Source organism: Erinaceus europaeus, chromosome 9 (assembly GCF_950295315.1).
Source record: "Erinaceus europaeus chromosome 9, mEriEur2.1, whole genome shotgun sequence".
Taxonomy (NCBI): domain Eukaryota; kingdom Metazoa; phylum Chordata; class Mammalia; order Eulipotyphla; family Erinaceidae; genus Erinaceus; species Erinaceus europaeus.
In genome coordinates, this window is record NC_080170.1 from 22,175,741 (window position 1) to 22,196,642 (window position 20,902).

A 20,902-nucleotide genomic window follows, 5' to 3' on the forward strand; every position below is an offset into this window, starting at 1 on the left:
AACGCAGTTCTACTTCCTTTTTTTAAAAATTTATTTCTTTATTGGGGAATTAATGTTTTACATTCAACAGTAAATACAATAGTTTGTACATGCATAACATTCCCCAGTTTCCCATTTAACAATACAACCCTCACTATGTCATTTATCATCCTTCATGGACCTGTAAGTTCTACTTCCTTTTATCCTTTCCTCTTCCAATTAACATATAATAAATTATATGTTGTACAACAAACTATTAAAATACATAATATATTCATATAAAATCATATTATTTTACCGAGTTTACCATGTCTGTATTTTGTAATTGTGGTAAACTCCTAGTGTTTTGGGTATAAGCTGGTTCTAAAAAATGAAAAGCAATAGTCAGAATTTCATGCTAAGAGCTCAGTATGTGACTGAATTTGTCCACAAGAAATTTTTTAAAGGAATTAAGTCTTTTTGCATAATCATTATGCTATCTCCCTGACCTGCTTTCTCCATTCCGATACTGATTTCTTTCTTGTTCTCCTATCTTTTTGCTGAAATTCCTCAGGTGAACTACTCTGTAGTTCTTCTAGGTTGTCAAATCAGCGGATTCTTGTCTGTCTGGGAATGTCTTCATTTTGCCTCCAGATTTTAGAAACAGTGGAGCCTGGCATACAAGACCAGGTTTAAAGCATTTCCCCTCAGGACTCTGAAGACATTGCTTCACTGCCTTCTAGTATTCATTTCAACATTGCTGATCCATCTAATTCTCTTCTGATACTTGAAATATATATCTTTTCTTTTCCTCCTTCCTCCTCTTCTTTTTCTTAAAAATATTTATTTATTCCCTTTTGTTGCCTTTGTTGTTTTATTGTTGTAGTCACTGATGTCGGATAGGACAGAGAGAAATGGAGAGAGGAGGAGAAGACAGAGAAGGGGAGAGAAAGACAGACACCTGCAGACCTTCTTCACCGCCTGTAAAGTAACTCCCCTGCAGGTGGGGAGCCGGGGCTCGAACCGGGATCCTCACGCCGGTCCTTGTGCTTTGCGCCATGTGCACTTAATCCACTGCGCTACCATCCGACTCACTTCCTTTTTTTTTTTTTTTTTTTTTTTTTACCAGAGTACTACTCAGCTCTAGCTTATAGTGTTGGGGTTGAGGAATCGAAACTGAAACCTTTGGTGCCTCAGCCTTAAAAAGCTGTTTGCATAACCATTGTGCTATCTCCCCAGCTCTCACTATCTTTTCTTAGAACCCACTGGATAGCTCTTGGTCTTTTCAGATAGCTTCAAGATTTGTGACATTTACATACTACTAAGTAGCTCTTGTTCTGAATTTTTCATTTCTTGGTTTATATCTGAAAATTTTAAGAACACTTTCTTGTTCTGTGGTTGTTACTGTTTGAATAATTATTTTATTAAGGTTGCTAAAGATTTCTTTTATTTATTACATATGAGAGAAGTTCATATGGGGGAGGAGGGAGCCAGAGTACCTCAGGTAGTGCTGAGGATCAAACCTCAAACCCAAACCTCAGGCACAAAAATTCTAGTGTTCTACCAGTTGAACTATTTCCCCAGCTGCTCAAATAAAGTTATTTTATTTTATTTTTAATTCTTTATTGGGGAATTAATGTTTTACATTCAACAGTAAGTACAGTAGTTTGTACATGCATAACATTTCTCAGTTTTCCATATAACAAAACAACCCCCACTAGGTCCTCTGTCATCTTCTTGAACTTGTTTCTCCCCAGAGTCTTTTTTTTTAATTTCTTTATTGGGGAATTAATGTTTTACATTCGACAGTAAATACAATAGTTTCTACATGCATAAAATTTGCCAATTTTCCATATAACAATACAACCCCCACTAGGTCCTTTATCATCCTTTTTGGACCTGTATACACACACACACACACACACACACACACACACACACACACACACACACCAGAGTCTTTTACTTTGGTGCAATACGCCAATTCCAGTTGAGGTTCTACTTGTGTTTTCTTCAAATAAAGCTTTAATCTCCTTGCAAAGGCTATTATACTAAAGTTCTTCTTTGTTCTTAGCATTTCTTCTTCTTCTCCTCATCCTCATCCTCCTCCTTTTTCTTTTTCCTTTCAGGATTAGCTCACTTGCCACCCCCTCCCCCCTTTTCTTTCATGCTGGGTATTGTCCTAAAGTGACAGATAATTGTGGGTTATCCATCTGTAAATATACATCCTGGGTTATCTGTTCTTTTACCATTTTAAAATTTTGTGACAATAGTGGTTTACAAGATTGTACAATGACAGAGTACAGTTCCATATGTCATTGGGCTATTCATTTATATCTATAAGGCGATATGGTTTGGGTGGATTCTGCAACTGAGTGGTTCTGTTTCTTAACCCTGCCTGGCATGGAGGCGTGACAGAGTCCTATGTAGTTTGGGGGTTAGGGAATACTCCACCATAAACCAGAGCTGAATAGTAGTACTTTGGAAAAGAAAAAGAAAAGAAAAGGAGGAAGTCAGGCGGTAGCACAGTGGGTTAAGCACACGTGGCACAAAGCAGAAGGATCCCGGTTCTAGCTCTGGCTCCCCACCTGCAGGGGAGTCGCTTCACAAGCGGTGAAGCAGGTATGAGGTGTCTATCTTTCTCTCCCCTCTCTCTGTCTTCCCCTCCTCTCTCCATTTCTCTCTGTCCTATCCAACAACAACAATAACAACAACAATAATAACTACAACAATGATAAAACAACCAGGGCAACAAAAGTGGGAAAAAAATAGCCTCCAGAAGCAGTGGATTCATGGTGCAGGCACTGAGCCCCACCAATATCCCTGGAGGCAAAAAAAAAAAAAAAGAAACACCTCAAAGAAAAATCAGGAGTTTTTATTTCATTTTGATTACTAAATGTACTATATTCACAGTTTCTATTAATGACTGTATATGCAGTCTCAAAACCAACATTTTGTTTATATTTTATCAATAGCTTTCAAAAACTGGCAGTTGGAATTCCAACCGCAATACAGACGGAAGAAAGTTGGCTTCAAGAACTATTCAAAAAGCATTCCAGTGAGTACATGCTCTTAACTGGGGGGGGGGGGGGGGGCAACAAGCTGGAAAGGGTCCAGGTGTAAGTGATTAGAAGAGTGACGGGCTTTGAATTCCAACCATGCAACCTGATTGTGAAGACTGGGCAAGATTCTTAACCTCCCTGAGTGTTTGCTAGTAAAAATCTTTCTGTCATAGGATTTCAAAGAGTACTGCAACCTAAGCAAACATAGTAGGAAGTGGAAGGATCCTGGTTTCAGCCCCTGAATCCCCACCTGCAGGGGGGTTCTCCTCACAAGCAGGGAAGCGGGTCTGCAAGTGTCTTTCTCTCCTCTGTTTCCCCTCCTCTTTCATTTTTTCTTTTATCCTATCCAATAAAATGAAAGAGAAAAAAAAAAAAAAAAAAAAAGGTCGCCAAGAGCAGTGGATTCATAGTGCAGGCCACCAAGCCCCTAGAGGCAAAAAAAAAAAAAAAAAAAAGAGAGAATTAAAATGAGATTAAATTATTAAGCCCCTTGGTATTTAGTAGTGTTTATGTTCACATCAGGAAATAATCTGGAGAGTAGGAGCGCTAGCATAATAGTTATGTAAAGAGCCTCTTGTACCTGAGGCTCCAAAGTCCCAAGTTCAATTCTTCATACCACCATAAACCAGAGCCAAGCTGTGCTTTGGTAAAAAAAAAAAAAAAAAAAAAAAAGGGGGGAGCGGGGAAGGGAGAAGGGGCAGGCCAGGAGGTGGTGCACCTCTAACTCTAAGCACACATGTTACCCTATCCCCCTGGGGATCCTGGCTCTAGTTCCCAACTGCAGGGGGGGATGCTTCAAAACAGATGAAACAAGTCTGTTCTATCTTTTTCTCTCCCTCTCAGTCTCCCCCTCCACTGTCAAATTTTCTCTGTCCTATCAAATAAAACATATATATATATATATATATGACATGTAAATACACACACACATATATATAACGTATATATAAAAGGAGGGTGGGGGTAGATAGCATAATAGTTATGCCTGAGACTCCCAACTTCCAGGTTTAATCCCCCATACCACCATAAGCCAGAGCTAAGTATTCTGGTAAAAAATTAATTAATTCATTAATGAAAAAAGAAAAAAATAGCTGCTGGGAGTAAGCCCCAGTGATAATCCTGGTGGTGTGAAAAGTCATCTAAAGATAATAAAACTACATCAAAAAAAAAAAAAAATATATATATATATATAGGGAGTCGGGCGGTAGCGCAGCAGGTTAAGTGCACATGGCGTGAAGCTCAAGGACCTGCGTAAGGATCCTGGTTCGAGCCCCTGGCTCCCCACCTGCAGGAGGCCACTTCACAGGTGGTGAAGCAGGTCTGCAGGTATCTATCTTTTTCTCCCCCTCTCTGTCTTCCCGTCCTCTCTCCATTTCTCTCTGTCCTATCCAACAATGACGACATCAATAACAATAACAATAATAACTACAACAATAAAACAACAAGGGCCACAAGAGGGGATAAATAAAGAAATAAAGAAAATTTAAAAATATATATATATATGGCCAGAGAAAGCTCACCAGGCAGAGTGCATGTCCTGCTATGTGTGTGGTCCAGAGCCCCAACCAAGCAAAATTATAATAATATGGCCTTATATATTAACACATATTTATATTTTTATTACAGAATAGATACAAACTGGGTTTCAAGTGTTAAACCATCAAAAAAAAATGTATACTGTAAAAGCTGAAATTGAGAGCTGGGGAGATAGCATTATGGTTATGCAAAAGACTTATATGCCGGAAGCTCAGAGGTCCCAGGTTCAATCCCCAAAACTATCATAAACCAAAGTTCAACAGTGCTCTAAGGTCTCTCTCTCTCTCTTCCTTTTTCACTTTCTCTCCCTGTGTCTCATTAAATAAATATTTTTAATTGGTATTGCAACTTATCCCTGTAAGTTATCGTTATAAATAGCCCTCCCTTTCAACTTCCTTATTTGTTATTACTTTAATTAGAGCATGCACTACTCAGCTCTCAATTAAGGTGGTGCTGGGGACTGAACCTAAGACCTTAAGTCTCAGATATGAAAACCTTCTGCATAACCACTATGCTATCTCCTCAGGCCCTGTCTTTTTTTTTTTTTTTTTTTTAAGATTTATTTATTAGGGAGATAGGAGGAGAGAAAGAACCAGACATCACTCTGGTACATGTGCTGCTGGGGGCTGAACTCAGGCCCTCCTGCTTGAGAGTCCAATGCTTTACCCACTGCACCATCTCCCAGACCATGTCTGTCTTATTTTATATCACTTATTCAGCTCATGCTTGTTGAGTTCCTAGCAGAGGTCAAGCTAGGGAAATGACAATTTGCAAGCAAAGCCTCTGCCTCAAAATTTTCTGCTGAAGTGAAGGAGATGGAGGTGATGGTAAGAGATGGTAATTAAAGATATAATACAGCCAGTGAGGTCAGTGCCAAGGAGAGAAAGGAGACAAAACATGGGGTGCTCAGGGGAATCTTCACAGAAGCTGTGGTTGTGTGTAAAGCCTCAAGGAAGTGAGAGTGAACAAGAACAGTCTCTTGGAAAAAGTGTTGCAGAGACGGGGACCCACAAGTGCATCCTTCTACAAAAGAAGTGGGGGACCTTTCTCTGCCAAGGATCATCTGAGTATTTATAACATCGTTTGCAAGACATACAAATGACCAACTTAACAATTAGCACGTAGGGGCCAGGCAGTGGCAAACCCAACTCAGCACACCTGCTGTCATGCACAAGGAGCCCAGTTCAAACTTCTCCCCACCTACAAGGAGGAGGCTTTGTGAGCAGTGAAGCTCACTCACTCTATCTGCCCCTGCCCTTCTCAATTTTTTTTCTGTGTTATTTATTAATTTTTTTTTTAAAAGCCACCATGAAGGAGTTGATCGGTAGCCCAGCAGGTTAAGCAAAGTGCAAAGACCTGCATAAGGATCCCGGTTCGAGCACCCGGCTCCCCACCTGCAGGATGAAGCCGGTGTCTAGCTTTCTCTCCCCCTCTCTGTCTTCCCCTCCTTTCTCCATTTCTCTCTGTCCTATCCAACAACAACAACAATAGTAACAGTAATAAAAAAGCCACCATGAGCCACAGACTTATTGTGCAAGCACCAAGCCACAGCGATAGCCCTAGAGGGGCAAAAAATAGATTAGTGCTTAGTACTGCCGTGAGCAAAGCTCCTAAATTTATTGATTTTTTTCGAGTCCCGTGTGTGGTGGCCTTGGCAGGGTAAAACCAAGTGATTTCACAAGCTGTACAACTCTCGGGATGGACATTCCCACCCGTTTTAGACAAGGAGGCAGCCAGAGTGACTGCAGCTTCCCACAGTCTCAAGAAAGTAACGTGACCAAACCTAGGTGTTAAAGAGACAACACAAGGGAGCAGCAGATCGCTTTCTCTCCTCTCCTCTCCTCTCCTCTCCTCTCCTCTCCTCTCCCGGATCAACTAGGAATACCAGAGGAGACCACCCGGACCAAAACAGGACAGGACTAGAATGACCACAGGAACCCAGTAAATCACCCGTGAGTACAAACACGCGTGGCTGGTGACAGAGAGGAGAGAGGGGCCTAAGGAGAGATTAAGTGGCTGCTTAGTTCGACAGTTTGTCAGTGGAGACACCACCTCCAGTCTGCTCCACAACAAGGGGACAGCTGAAGGGAGGAGGAGGCTCCCCAGAGACTCACCAAGTACAACTCTGAGTCTCCATTGCTACTGCCCTCAGAGTCTGGAGCAGAAACAGGGAGGGACACCAGGGTACAGAGATCTGACTGGGAAACTCAGGAGAAGACCTATGCCTCTCGGTGGCATAGCTGAGGGGCTGTGAAAGTCTCTTTGCATAACCACTGGAGTATCTCTGCCACACCCTGCTTTATCTCTTGGTCAGGAGTCAGTGATTAAGCCAAGAAGCCTATTGATAGTTTAAAAGCCCTCAGGCTCCCATAGCCTACAGGGGGAAAAAAAAAAGGCTTTTACACCACTGAACTCCAACTCAGGGATTGAAAAAACTGTTAACTTATATAAAATGGTTAAAACAACAAGAAAAAATATTGGAGACTCGAACCAGGACAAGAGTCCAGCTAAAAGTCCTCCAGAGGGTGAAGCACAAAACGAGTTCAACATCCAAACATTAGCTAAGGAAATAATAACAGGAGTGAGTAAAGAATTTGAAAAAATTGTAATCAGAAATGCAGGAACAACAAATGAGAATATGGAAGAAAATTCTAATAATCTCATGGTTATTAGAGAGCTGAAAGCTGAAATCGCTGAGCTAAGAAGGCAACTAACTGAACAAGCTAAAACAGTATCAGAGCAGGGCAACAAAATAGATGAACTCCAGAAAGCAGTAGAGGGCAGAGAGAATAGAATCAATGAGGCTGAAGACAGAATTAGCAAGATTGAGGATGAATTAGAGACAACTAAAAAAGAAGTAAGAGATCTCAAAAAGAGATTAAGAGATGCTGAAAACAACAACAGAGTCCTATGGGATGACTTCAAAAGAAACAATATACGCATTATTGGCTTACCAGAGGAAGAAAGAGAAGGGGAGGAAGAAAGCATTCTCCAGGCCATAATAGCTGAAAATTTCTCTAGTCTAGACAACACCAAAGACATAAAGATTCAAGAAGCCCAGAGGGTCCCAAACAGAATTAACCCAGACCTAAAGACACCAAGACATGTCATACTTAGATTGGAAAGGAATAAGGATAAAGAAAGGATCCTCAAGGCTGCAAGAGAAAAACAAAGAGTCACCTACAAAGGAAAACCCATAAGATTAGCAGCAGACTTCTCCATACAAACACTACAGGCCAGAAGAGAATGGCAAGATATCTATCGAGTGCTCAATGAGAAAGGCTTTCAGCCAAGAATACTATATCCTGCTAGATTGTCATTCAGACTAGATGGAAGCATCAAAACCTTCTCAGACAAGCAACAGTTGAAGGAAGCAACCATCACCAAGCCTCCCTTGAAAGAATTTCTGAAAGGTCTCCTATAAACAACCAGACCACCACAAATAGAACATATATCAAAACACTCTAAAACTCTACAAGAATGGCGTTAAAATATCTTCAATCTTTGATATCAATAAATGTCAATGGACTGAATTCACCTATTAAAAGACACAGAGTAGGAAGATGGATCAGAAAACACAACCCAACAATATGTTGTCTACAGGAAACTCACCTAACGCAACAAGACAAACACAGACTTAAAGTGAAAGGATGGAAAACTATCATTCAAGCCAATGGCCCACAAAAAAGGGCAGGAACAGCTATTCTCATATCTGACATTATAGACTTTAAAATAGATAAGATTAAAAAAGATAGGAATGGACACTACTTACTGCTCAGAGGATCAGTCAATCAAGAGGACTTAACAATTATTAATATCTATGCACCCAATGAGAAGCCATCTAAATACATCAAACTTCTACTGAAAGAGCTACAGCAATATATTAACAGTAACACAATCATAGTAGGGGACTTCAACACCCCTCTATCTCAACTTGACAGATCATCCAGGCAGAAAATCAATAAAGACATAAGGGAGCTAAATGAAGAGATAGATAAACTAGAACTATTGGACATTTTCAGAGTCATTCATCCCAAGAAACTGGAATACACATTTTACTCAAATCCACATGGATCATTCTCAAGGATAGACCATATGTTAGGCCACAAAGACAGCATCAGCCTATTCAAGAGCACTGAAATCATCCCAAGCATCTTCTCAGACCACAGTGGAATTAAACTAACACTTAACAATCAACAAAAGATTAGAAATAGTGCGAAAATGTGGAAGCTCAACAGTACACTTCTTAACAACTTCTGGGTCAAAGAGGAAATCAAGGAAGAAATCAAAATGTTTCGAGAGTTCAATGAAAATGAAGACACAAGCTATCAAAATATTTGGGACACAGCTAAAGCAGTCCTAAGAGGGAAGTTCATAGCTATACAAGCACACATTAGGAAACAAGAAAAGGCACAAATAAACAGCCTGATTGCACATCTTAAAGACCTAGAAGAAGAACAACAAAGGAATCCTAAAGCAACCAGAAGGACAGAAATTACTAAAGTTAGGGCAGAAATAAATAACATTGAGAATAGGAAAACCATACAAAAGATCAATGAAAGTAAATGTTGGTTCTTCGAAAGAGTAAACAAAATCGACAAACCTTTAGCCAGACTCACAAAACAAAAAAAGGAGAAGACCCAAATAAATCGGATAGTAAATAAAAGAGGAGAAATCACAACAGACACTGCAGAAATTCAACATATCATGCGAGGCTTCTATGAACAACTATATGCCACCAAGCTAGAGAACCTGCAAGAAATGAATGATTTCCTAGATACCTACCAACTTCCAAAACTAAGTAAAGAGGAAGTGGATAACATGAACAGGCCCATCACAGCTAATGAAATTGAAACAGTTATCAAAAATCTTCCCAAAAATAAAAGTCCTGGACCAGATGGTTTTACAAATGAATTCTACAAAACCTTCAAAGAAGAACTAATACCTCTACTTTTAAAAGTCTTCCAGAAGATTGAAGACACTGGAATACTCCCTGCCAGCTTCTATGAAGCCAACATCACCCTGATACCAAAAGCAGACAGGGACACAACCAAAAAAGAAAACTACAGACCAATATCTCTAATGAACATAGATGCGAAAATATTGAACAAAATTCTAGCCAACCGGATACAGCAGTATATCAAAAAAATTGTTCATCATGACCAAGTGGGGTTTATCCCAGGCATGCAAGGTTGGTTTAATATACGTAAATCAATCAATGTGATCCACCACATCAACAAAAGCAAGACCAAAAACCACATGGTCATATCAATAGATGCAGAGAAAGCCTTTGACAAAATACAACATCCCTTTATGATCAAAACACTACAAAAAATAGGAATAGATGGAAAATTCCTGAAGATAGTGGAGTCTATATATAGCAAACCTACAGCCAACATCATACTCAATGGTGAAAAACTGGAAGCATTTCCCCTCAGATCAGGTACTAGACAGGGCTGCCCACTATCACCATTACTATTCAACATAGTGTTGGAAGTTCTTGCCATAGCAATCAGGCAGGAGCAAGGAATTAAAGGAATACAGATTGGAAGAGAAGAAGTCAAACTCTCCTTATTTGCAGATGACATGATAGTATACATGGAAAAACCTAAGGAATCTAGCAAGAAGCTTTTGGAAATCATCAGGCAATACAGTAATGTGTCAGGCTATAAAATTAACATTCAAAAGTCAGTGGCATTCCTGTATGCAAACACTAAGTTAGAAGAAATTGAAATCCAGAAATCAGTTCCTTTTTCTATAGCAACAAAAACAATAAAATATCTAGGAATAAACCTAACCAAAGAAGTGAAAGACTTGTATACTGAAAATTATGAGTCACTACTCAAAGAAATTGAAAAAGACACAAAGAAGTGGAAAGATATTCCATGCTCATGGGTTGGAAGAATTAACATCATCAAAATGAATATATTACCCAGAGCCATCTACAAATTTAATGCTATCCCCATCAAGATCCCAAGCACATTTTTTAGGAGAATAGAACAAATGCTACAAATGTTTATCTGGAACCAGAAAAGACCTAGAATTGCCAAAACAATCTTGAGAAAAAAGAACAGAACCGGAGGCATCACACTGCCAGATCTCAAACTATATTATAGGGCCATTGTCATCAAAACTGTTTGGTACTGGAACATGAACAGACACACTGACCAGTGGAATAGAATTGAGAGCCCAGAAATGAGGCCCCACACCTATGGACATCTAATCTTTGACAAAGGGGCCCAGACTATTACATGGGGAAAGCAGAGTCTCTTCAACAAATGGTGTTGGAAACAATGGGTTGAAACATGCAGAAGAATGAAGCTGAATCACTGTATTTCACCAAATACAAAAGTAAATTCCAAGTGGATCAAGGACTTGGATGTTAGACCAGAAACTATCAGATACTTAGAGGAAAATATTGGAAGAACTTTTTTCCGCATAAATTTTAAAGACATTTTCAATGAAACGAATCCAATTACAAGGAAGACTAAGGCAAGTATAAACCTATGGGACTACATCAAATTAAAAAGCTTCTTCACAGCAAAAGAAACCACTACCCAAATCAAGAGACCCCTCACAGAATGGGAGAAGATCTTTACATGCCATACATCAGATAAGAGTTTAATAACCAACATATATAAAGAGCTTACCAGACTCAACAACAAGACAACAAATAACCCCATCCAAAAATGGGGGGAGGAATTGGACAGAATATTCACCACAGAAGAGATCCAAAAGGCCAAGAAACACATGAAAAAATGCTCCAAGTCTCTGATTATCAGAGAAATGCAAATCAAGACAACAATGAGATATCACTTCACTCCTGTGAGAATGTCACACATCAGAAAAGGTAACAGCAGCAAATGCTGGAGAGGGTGTGGGGTCAAAGGAACCCTCCTGCACTGCTGGTGGGAATGTCAATTGGTCCAACCTCTGTGGAGAACAGTCTGGAGAACTCTCAGAAGGCTAGAAATGGACCTACCCTATGACCCTGCAATTCCCCTCCTGGGGATATATCCTAAGGAACCCAACACATCCATCCAAAAAGATCTGTGTACACATATGTTCTTGGCAGCACAATTTGTAATAGCCAAAACCTGGAAGCAACCCAGGTGTCCAACAACAGATGAGTGGCTGAGCAAGTTGTGGTATATATACACAATGGAATACTACTCAGCTGTAAAAAATGGTGACTTCACCGTTTTCAGCCGATCTTGGATGGACCTTGAAAAAATCATGTTGAGTGAAATAAGTCAGAAACAGAAGGATGAATATGGGATGATCTCACTCTCAGGCCGTAGTTGAAAAACAAGATTAGAAAAGAAAACACAAGTCGAACCTGAAATGGAATTGGAGTATTACACCAAAGTAAAAGACTCTGGGGTGGGTGGGTGGGTGGGGAGAATACAGGTCCATAAAAAATGACGAATGAAATAGTGGGGGTTGTATTGCTAAATGGGAATCTGGGGAATGTTATGCATGTAAAAAAAACAAAAAAAGGAAGAAGAAGTAGAAACGCAAAGCAGAAATTGACTGAGTTTGGAGTATGGCACCAAAGTAAGAAAGCAGAAGTATACTAGAGTTTGCAGCGAGTACCTCCCTAATACTTCCTCTCCACTTTTCCAAGCTTTGGGTCTATGATTGCTCAACAATTTGTTTGGCTTTGTATGTTAACTCTCTTTTCAGTCACCAGGTTCCAGGTGTCATCAGGATGCCAGCCAGACTTCCCTGGATTGAAGACACCACCAATGTGTCCTGGAGCTCAGCTTCCCCAGAGACCCATCCTACTAGGGAAAGAGAGAGGCAGACTGGGAGTGTGGACCGACCAGTCAACGCCCATGTTCAGCGAGGAAGCAATTACAGAAGCCAGACCTTCTACCTTCTGCAACCCTCAATGACCCTGGGTCCATGCTCCCAGAGGGATAGAGAATGGGAAAGCTATCGGGGGAGGGGGTGGGATATGGAGATTGGGCGGTGGGAATTGTGTGGAGTTGTACCCCTCCTACCCTATGGTTTTGTTAATTAATAAAAAAAAAAAAAAAAAAAAAAAAGAGACAACACAAGGGGGTGGGTGGTGGCTCACCAGTTAAGCGCACGTATCACCATGCACAAAAAGCTGGGTTCAAGCCCCCGGTCCCCACCTGCAGGGGGAAAGCTTTGTGAGTGGTGAAGCAGGGCTGCAGGTGCCTCTCCCCCCCCCCCATTTCCCCCTTCCCACTCAATTTCTCACTGTATCAAAAAATAAAGATGATTTCAAAATTTTTAAGGGGGCAGGTAGTGGCAGACCTGGTTAAGCACACGTTACAAAGTGCAAGGACCCTTGGGAGTCGGGCTGTAGCGCAGTGGGTTAAGCACAGGTGGCGCTAAGCTCAAGGACCGGCCTCAGGATCCCAGTTCGAGTCCCCGGCTCCCCACCTGCAGGCAGGTCCCTTCACAGGCGGTGAAGCAGGTCTGCAGGTGTCTATCTTTCTCTCCTCCTCTCTGTCTTCCCCTCCTCTCTCCATTTCTCTCTGTCCTATCCAACAACAACGACATCAGTAATAACTACAACAATAAAACAACAAGGGCAACAAAAAGGAATAAATAGATAATAAAACATAAAAATAAAAAAAACAAAGTGCAAGGACCCAGGTTCGAGCCCCCAGTCCTCACCTGCAGGAGGAAAGTTTTGCAAGCAGTGAAGCAGGGCTGCAGGTGTCTCTCTGTCTCTCTCCCTCTCTATCACCTCCTTTCCTCTAAATTTCTGGCTGTCTCTATCCAATAAACAAATGAAGATAAAAAAATAAAAACTTTAAAAAGAAAGGAAGAGGGTGGAGGTTAGATAGAATAATGGTTATGCAAATGGACTCTCATGCCTGAGGCTCCAAAGTCCCAAATTCAAGCCCCCATACCACCATAAGCCAGAGCTAAACAGTGCTCTGGTAAAACAAAACAAAAAGAAAAAGGGAGGAAGGAAAAAAACAGGAGATCTTCCTCTTTCTTTTTGGTGGTGGCAGTGGGGATCAAGTCCAAGGCTTAAGGCCCCAGTGGTGGCGTACCTGGTAGAACACACACCACTTCAGGGCCTCATGCACGTGAAGTAGGCATTCTAGCGCCGAGATACATCCCTGGTCATAGAGGGAACATTTCAACTGTGATATAATAGGGGTGAGTTTTACGTTTGTTCCTCTTTATGTTGACGAAATGTTATTTGAAAGGAGCTTTCAAAAATACAAAATAAGTAACAATAAGGGCAACAAAATGGGAAAAAATGGCTTCCAGGAGCAGTGGATTCGTAGTGCAGGCACCGAGCCCCAGCAATAACCCTGGAGGCAAAAACAAAAAACAAAACAAACAAAAATACGAAATAAAGACAATATGATACTTATTTCTCCAAAAGTCTTATTTTCTTTTATAATAAGGTTCTATCCTACTTATCAAGATTGATCACAAATCTATCCTCTTTTTACAGAGAAGAAAATACCCCCTAAAGCAAAGGGGTACAAATCTAAAGGCACAGTTCCTAAGTCAAGAGGTAAACAATTTTTGGAATCATCTCCTCTGCTGGCAAAGGCAGACTAACCTTAAGAAGCTAGCCTTAACTCAGATGGTGCCCACCCTCTCTAGAAAAAGGTTCCTGTGGGGCAGGGCAGTGGTGCACCTGGTTAGATGCACATGTTACAGCATATGTTACAACGTGCAAAGACCTGAGTTCTAACCCCCGGTCCCCACCTATAGGGGGGAAGCTTTGAGAGTGGTGAAGCAGGGTTTCAAGTGTCTCTCTCTCTTTCCCTGTCTCTCCCTTTTTCTCAATTTCTGGCTGTCTCTATCCAATAAATAAAGAATAAAAAAAAAATTTAAAAAAAGGTTTCCCAGGGGCCAGTTGGTGGCACACCTGGTTGAGCACACATGTTATAATGTGCAAGAACCCAGGTTCAAGAATGCTTCGTGAGCGGAGAAGCAGGGCTGCAGGTGTCTCTCTGTCTCTTTCCCTGTCTCCCCCTTCCTCTTGATTTCTGGTTGTCTCTATCAAATAAATAATTTTAAAAATTAAAAAAAGGTTTCCCTTGAGAGTATCTCCCAGGTGATGAAGGAACTTGGTGCATGTGAACAGTGAGTGCATGATAGGCCCAAGGCTCTCAGCTAGAAAAACTGTACAACTTTGTTCTCAGTCACAACTTTTCTTTCTCTTCAGAAAAATGGATGATCCGTCCAGAAGAGTCAAGTCTAAATGTTTTATGTGAGCTGGAGGTAAAAAAAAAAAAGTTTATTTTCCAACTAGTACATTGTGTTGATGGTTAAAAAAAAAGTTTATTCCACCTTCAATAAATACTCTTTCTCTTTTTGAAAACTTAGTTTAAGGAAGACTTTATATCCCTGTTTGAACCTTCTCTGAGAACATTACCCAGCATCGGGCCACCCTCCATTCTGGCATACAAACATGAGAGTGCTAAGAGAGTCATCAAACTGAAGGTGATTTTAATGCATATTTATTATTGTCCTTATTATAAAAATTAGACTAGAATCCACATACTGGGGTGGGGTTAAATAGCATAATGGTTATGCAAATAGACTCTCATGCCTGAAGCTCCGAAGTCCCAGGTTCAATCCCCTGCACCACCATAAGCCAGAGCTGAGCAGTGCTCTGGTGATTTGCACAAAAGACAGTGACCCAGGCAGAGAGTTCATTTTTCTTGAGTTAGCACTGCAGTGGCTGTATTTGCTGCTCATTAAGTACTGCAAACTAGGTGGGGTAAAAGCACCCAGACTCAGGTGCCAACAATCCCAGCCTATAGGGGCTAATTCTCCCTTGCTGCTGTGTCATTTGGTCCTAGTGTCATGCTCTGGGTCTCTTCCGGGAGGCCTGAACTGAGACCACTCACATAAAATCAAATATATGGGGTGGGAAGATAGCATAATGGTCATGCAAAAAAGACTTTCATGCCCGAGACATCAAAGGTCCCAGGTTTGATGCCCAGCACCACCATAAGCCAGAGCTGAGTAGCAATCTGGTATATTAAATAAAAATAATAAAGAGAAAAAAAATCAAATAGATGCTCTCCCCATCTCTTGCATCTATAGTGCACCTTCTCCCCCACCCCTCACTCCCAAGGGAGGTTATGTCACCAGGCTTTCTTCTCCCCTGAGGTGGTATTGCTTGGTCACACATAGTTCCTGGGCTCCCTGGGCTCTGGTGGACTGCATCAGACAGGTGACCTCTAAGTGCCACTCAGATCTTCTTAGTGTCCACTAGCCCTTGAACAGAAGTAGCAGTTTGCTGGGATACACAGCCCTTTCTGGACAAGAACCGAAGTCCCCTGGGAATTCAGCTGCCTACCATTTCTGGAAGCCCCCATGGAGTCTGACAGGAGTTCTCACACAACAAACACACACACAAGAGAGTACTAATATAGACACCACCCCTGCGGTCCCAGGAGACATGCACCACCCTGCCCAGAGCCTGGGCTCCGAGGGTTCAGCTGGCACAGTCTCTGGGCCTCCTGTGGGCACTTACTCATGTTCCCCTTTTCAGAAAGAAGAGGAAGAGGAGCTACCACTCACGTGTGAATTCTGTGGGAGCAATCTGAGAAAGTTTCCTTCCGACGTGGACATTTACTCTGACAACATAAACGAAATGGAACTCGTAAGTTTTAATGCAGGGATACTGAGGGAAGCCCTGTTCTTTCTAAAGCACAGGTAGCACTCACTTCCTCCATTTTCCCCTCTGCACTGTTGTTCTTTTCTTTTCTTTTCTCTCTCTCTTTCTTTTTTTTTTTTTTTTTGCCTCCAGGATTATCACTGGGGCTCGGGGCCTGCACTATGAATCCACTGCTCCTGGAGGCCATTTTTTCCCTTTAGTTGCCCTTGTTGTTGTTATTATTGTTGTTGGATAGGACAGAGAGAAATGAAGAGAGGAGGGGAAGACAGAGAGGGGGAAAGACAGATAGACACCTGCAGACCTGCTTCACTGCAGGTGGGGAGCCGGGGGCTCGAACCAGGTTCCTTACGCCGGTCCTTGCGCTCCGTGCCATGTGCGCTTAACCCACTGCGCTACTGCCCAACCCCCTGAACTGTTATTCTTAAGAGTTATGTGTTAGGGGAGGGGGCTGGGCGGTAGTGCGCACTGGGTTAAGTGCACAGAGAAGTGCAATGGACCCGTGCAAGGATCCTGGAGTGTCTCTTCACAAGTGGTGAAGCAGGTGAGTCTATCTTTCTCTCCCCCTCTGTCTCCCTCTCCTCTCTCCATTTCTCTCTCTGTCCTAACAACGATGACATCAATAAAAACAACAATAATAACCAGAACAACAATAAAAAACATGGGCAGCAAAAGGGAAAATAAATAAATAAATATTTTTAAAAATTAATAAAAAAAAAAAAAAAAGAGTTATGTGTTGGAGGCCTGGTAGTGGCACCCCTGGTGGAGCTCACACATTACCATGAAAAAGGACCTGGATTCAAGCCCCTCCTGTGAAGAGGAAGTTTTCCTCTCTTTCTCTCTCTGCTCCCCCAACTCTTCCTTCCCTCTCAATTTATCTGTCTCTATCTAAATAGATAAACAGTAACGAGTTATGTGTTAGCTGTTTGGGTTATGCAAATCATGACCCACATGGGACACCATTTCATACTTGCTAGGATGACTGGCATCAAAAAGACAGACAGAAATAACTGTTGCCAAGGGAGGAGAGAAAAGACACGTCATATGGTAGTAAATGGACTGTGAAATGGTTCAGCTTCCTGGACAATGGTCTGGCAGTTCATCAAAATGTTAGTTACCGCACACGCCAGCAACTCACTCTAGGCCCACAGAACAGCTTGCTTGCACGTTCACAGCAGCTCAATTCCCACCAGTCAAAGAAAGTGGACAACCAGATGTCCACCGCCTGAGGAGAGGAGTGATGGAGTCATGTCACAGAGAACTGAGGTGCAGCCACATGCTATGATACTGACGAACCTGGAAATCATGATGCCAACTAAGCACAAGAAGCCAGTCACAGAGTGCCACGTGTGTGACTCCATTTACAGGAGCTATACAGAATCGACACAGAAAATAGCTTAGTGATTGCCAGGGGCTCTGAGGAGATAAAGACAGATAGTAACAGTCGATGACTACAGGTTTCATGCTCTAAAATGGACTCTGGGTGACAACTCTGTGAGTGTAAAAAAAAAAACAAACAATAGTGTACTTTGCATTGGTGAATTATATGGTGTGCAAATAACAACTCATTATAGCTGCCACGAAAAAATCACAAGGGAGCTGGGCAGTAGCGCAGCGGGTTAAGTGCACATGACACAAAGCGCAAGGGTTGGCATAAGGATCCCGGTTCGAGCCCCCGGCTCCCAACTTGCAGGGGGGGTCACTTTGCAAGCGGTGAAACAGGTCTGCAGGTGTCTATCTTTCTCTCCTCCTCTCTGTCTTCCCCTCCTCTCTTCATTTCTCTCTGTCCTATTCAACAACAACAGCTATGACAACAATAACAACTACAACAAGCACAACAACAAGGGCAACAAAATGGGGAAAATAGCCTCCAGGAGCAGTGGATTTATAGTGTAGGCACCCAGTCCTCACAATAACCCTGGAGGCAAAGAAAATAAAAAAGTATCACGAAAGATGATCATCCAAACCTTATTAGCAGCTTTTTTTTTTTCTTCCCATCTAGTCATCTTCACCCAGGACTGAAGGGATGAAAATGACCTCTTTTGTCTTTTAGACTGCCTGTTGTAGTGAATACCAACATCTAATTGACTTCATCAGGGAGGAAAGGCAAAAAAGTGAAAGCAGTGAAACTGAACTAATCTCCATCAGTCCTCATGCAGCCCACGGCAGTGAAGTTGAGCGGATCAAAGCCAAGGAAAAGGCCCTTCAGAGGTAACACTTGGGTCTTTGATACTGGAACTCAGGCCCAGTGAATCAGAGTGTTTCGTGACATGAATCCTAGTCTGATTTTCCCCCAAAAGACCCGATTCTGAGATACGTTCCCAAGCAAAGACATGAAAATTGACCAAAGCAAAAATGTGTACAGTTCCTGGTGGGTATCAGACACTTCAGAGGCTCAGTGATCTCACTGAAGTGGAAATGTACCAATCCCTAATACTCAGAGTGATCTAGCATTTTCTACATGAGACAAAAATGTGTTCATTAAACAGAGCAGAGACTCCCATGAACTAGATTTACAAGTCAGATCAGTTAAAAGTAACATTTAAACAGTTGAGATTTGCAGTGTGCTGTAAGATTCCCGATTTTTTGCATGCTACTTTTCATTTTGTAGAAAACAGGAGCGACAGATGGCCAAACAATATGCATTTATAAGAACGGAACCGACTATTTTTCCTGAAGAAGGTGAGTTTCACAATGCAGATCTTACAGGCTGTATACATCAGAAAGGTCATGTATTTGGTGAAGAGCTGAAGGTGGCATTTATTTAATTTATTTATTTATTTTGCCTCCAGGTTTATTGCTGGGGCTTGGTGCCTGCACTACAAATCCACTGCTCCTGGCGGCCATCTTTTTTCCATGGTTGTTGTTATTGCCGTTATTATGGTTGTTGTTGGGCAGGACAGAGAGAAATGGAGAGAGGAAGGGAAGACAGAGACAGGGTGAGAAAGCTAGACACCTGCAGACCTGCTTCACCACTTGTGAAGCGACGTCCCACCCGCAGGTGGGGAGCCGGGGGCTCAAACCGCGATCCTTACGCCATCCCTTGCGGTTTGTGTCATGTGCGCTTAACCCGCTGCGCTACTGCCCAGGCCCCAAAGGGCATTACTTTAAAAATAATAATTAAAGGCTGAATAATTAAAGGCTGCATTTCCATCAGTCAGATGTGGTGGTCCAGCCATGTAGCTTTTGAAGAATCTTTATTTCTGTTGTTGGCTGAATTAAATCAACATCTATAAAGTACTTTACAGACAGCTGCAAGGAGCCTTTGAGTTCACAATCTGCTTTGTTGAGCAAATATTCCATTTTATATTTAAATAAAAAATAGAGACAGAGTCAGACTTACAGCAGATTCCTTTCTTCATACGTAGGTTCTGACATTGGTTGGCCAGTGTAGGTACAGTACTGGCTCGGTGGAAAGGGTGCTTATCTTAGAGTTAGAAGCCCTGGGTTTATATCCTTGGCTTTCTCCTATCTAATTTGGGGTAAATTACTAAATCTTTCCAAGTATCAGGTTCTTCTTCAATCACTCCAAAGTATCGAAAAGATACTTAGGAAAGATAAAAAAAAAATTTCATATATTTACTTCTTTTAAAAAATATTTTAGTGGTCCGGGAGATGGCGCAGTGGATAAAGCACTGGATTCTCAAGCATGAGGTCCCGAGTTTGATCCCCGGAAGCACATGTACCATAGTGATGTCTAGTTCTTTCTCTCCTCCTATCTCTCTCATGAATAAATAAATTAAAAAAAAATTTTAGGGTGGGAGTAGATAGCATAATGGTTAAACATAGAGGCTTTAAGATTAACAATAATAATAATAATAAATTTAATTTGGACAGAGACAAAAACTGAGGGGTCGGGCGGTGGCACACCTGGTTGAGTGCACATGTTACAGTGTGCAAGGACCTGGGTTCAAGCCCCCAGTCCCCATCTGGCTTTGCGAGCAGTGAAGCAGAGTTGCAGGTGTCTCTGTCTCTCTCCCTCTCTTTCACCTCCTTCCCTCTCGACTTCAGGCTGTCTCTATCCAATAAATAAATAAAGATAATTAAAAAACATTTTTTCAAGACAAATTTAGAGGGAGGGGGAAGATAAGGAAGGAGAAAGAGAGACACCTGCATCTCTGCTTAACCGCTGTAGGTAGGAACTGGGGATTTGAAACCAGGTCCTCGCTCATGGTTACAGGCACTCAACCAGGTAAGCAACCGCTCAGCCCCATTTTTATTTATTTATTTTTTTAATGAAAGAGAAATACAGAGAGAGGGGGTAGATAATATAATGATTATGTAAAGAGACTCTCATGCCTGAGCCTCCAAAGTTCCAAGTTCAATCCCCTGTACCACCATAAAAACTAGAGCTGAGCAGTGCTCTGGTAAAAAGTATTTAAAGGGAGTAAGAGAATATGAGAGAGAACAGAGCACCAATTAGCTATGGATAATGGTGGTGCTGGTAATTGAACCTGGGACCTCAGAACCTCAGACAAGAAAGTGTTTTGGATAACCATTATGCTTCCCCAGCCTTCTTCATATATTTATTAATATTTATTTATTTTCCCTTTTTGTGCCCTTATTGTCTTTTTGTTGTTGTAGTAGTTATTATTGTTGTTATTGATGTCCTCGTTGTTGGATAGAGCAGAGAGAAATGGAGAGAGGAGGGGAAGACAGAGAGTGGGAGAGAAAGATAGACACCTGCAGTCCTGCTTCACCGCCTGTGAAG

At 41.6% G+C, this 20,902-nt stretch overlaps 1 protein-coding gene and 1 long non-coding RNA gene across 4 annotated transcripts in view; one reads left to right on the plus strand and one right to left on the minus strand.

The window, feature by feature from the left end:
• The window catches only part of ERICH6 (glutamate rich 6), a 45,431-nt gene that overhangs the window by 9,303 nt on the left and 15,226 nt on the right, over positions 1–20,902 (plus strand). For both annotated transcript variants that reach the window (XM_060197523.1, XM_060197524.1), the window contains 7 exons: positions 2,934–3,016; positions 14,008–14,070; positions 14,731–14,786; positions 14,892–15,008; positions 16,069–16,179; positions 18,245–18,402; positions 18,803–18,873. In XM_060197523.1, coding sequence (XP_060053506.1) covers positions 2,934–3,016; positions 14,008–14,070; positions 14,731–14,786; positions 14,892–15,008; positions 16,069–16,179; positions 18,245–18,402; positions 18,803–18,873 — 659 coding nt within the window. The remainder of the gene's footprint in view (positions 1–2,933; positions 3,017–14,007; positions 14,071–14,730; positions 14,787–14,891; positions 15,009–16,068; positions 16,180–18,244; positions 18,403–18,802; positions 18,874–20,902) is intronic.
• Positions 1,867–16,224, minus strand: LOC132540362 (uncharacterized). 2 transcript variants are annotated; one of them, XR_009551530.1, is made up of 2 exons: positions 16,098–16,185; positions 1,867–2,140 (listed from the first exon to the last, which is right to left on the minus strand). It is a non-coding gene; the product is annotated as an uncharacterized LOC132540362 (long non-coding RNA). The 2 variants fall into 2 exon arrangements; XR_009551529.1 differs by lacking the exon at positions 1,867–2,140 and adding an exon at positions 13,921–14,780 and having other exon boundaries at positions 16,098–16,224.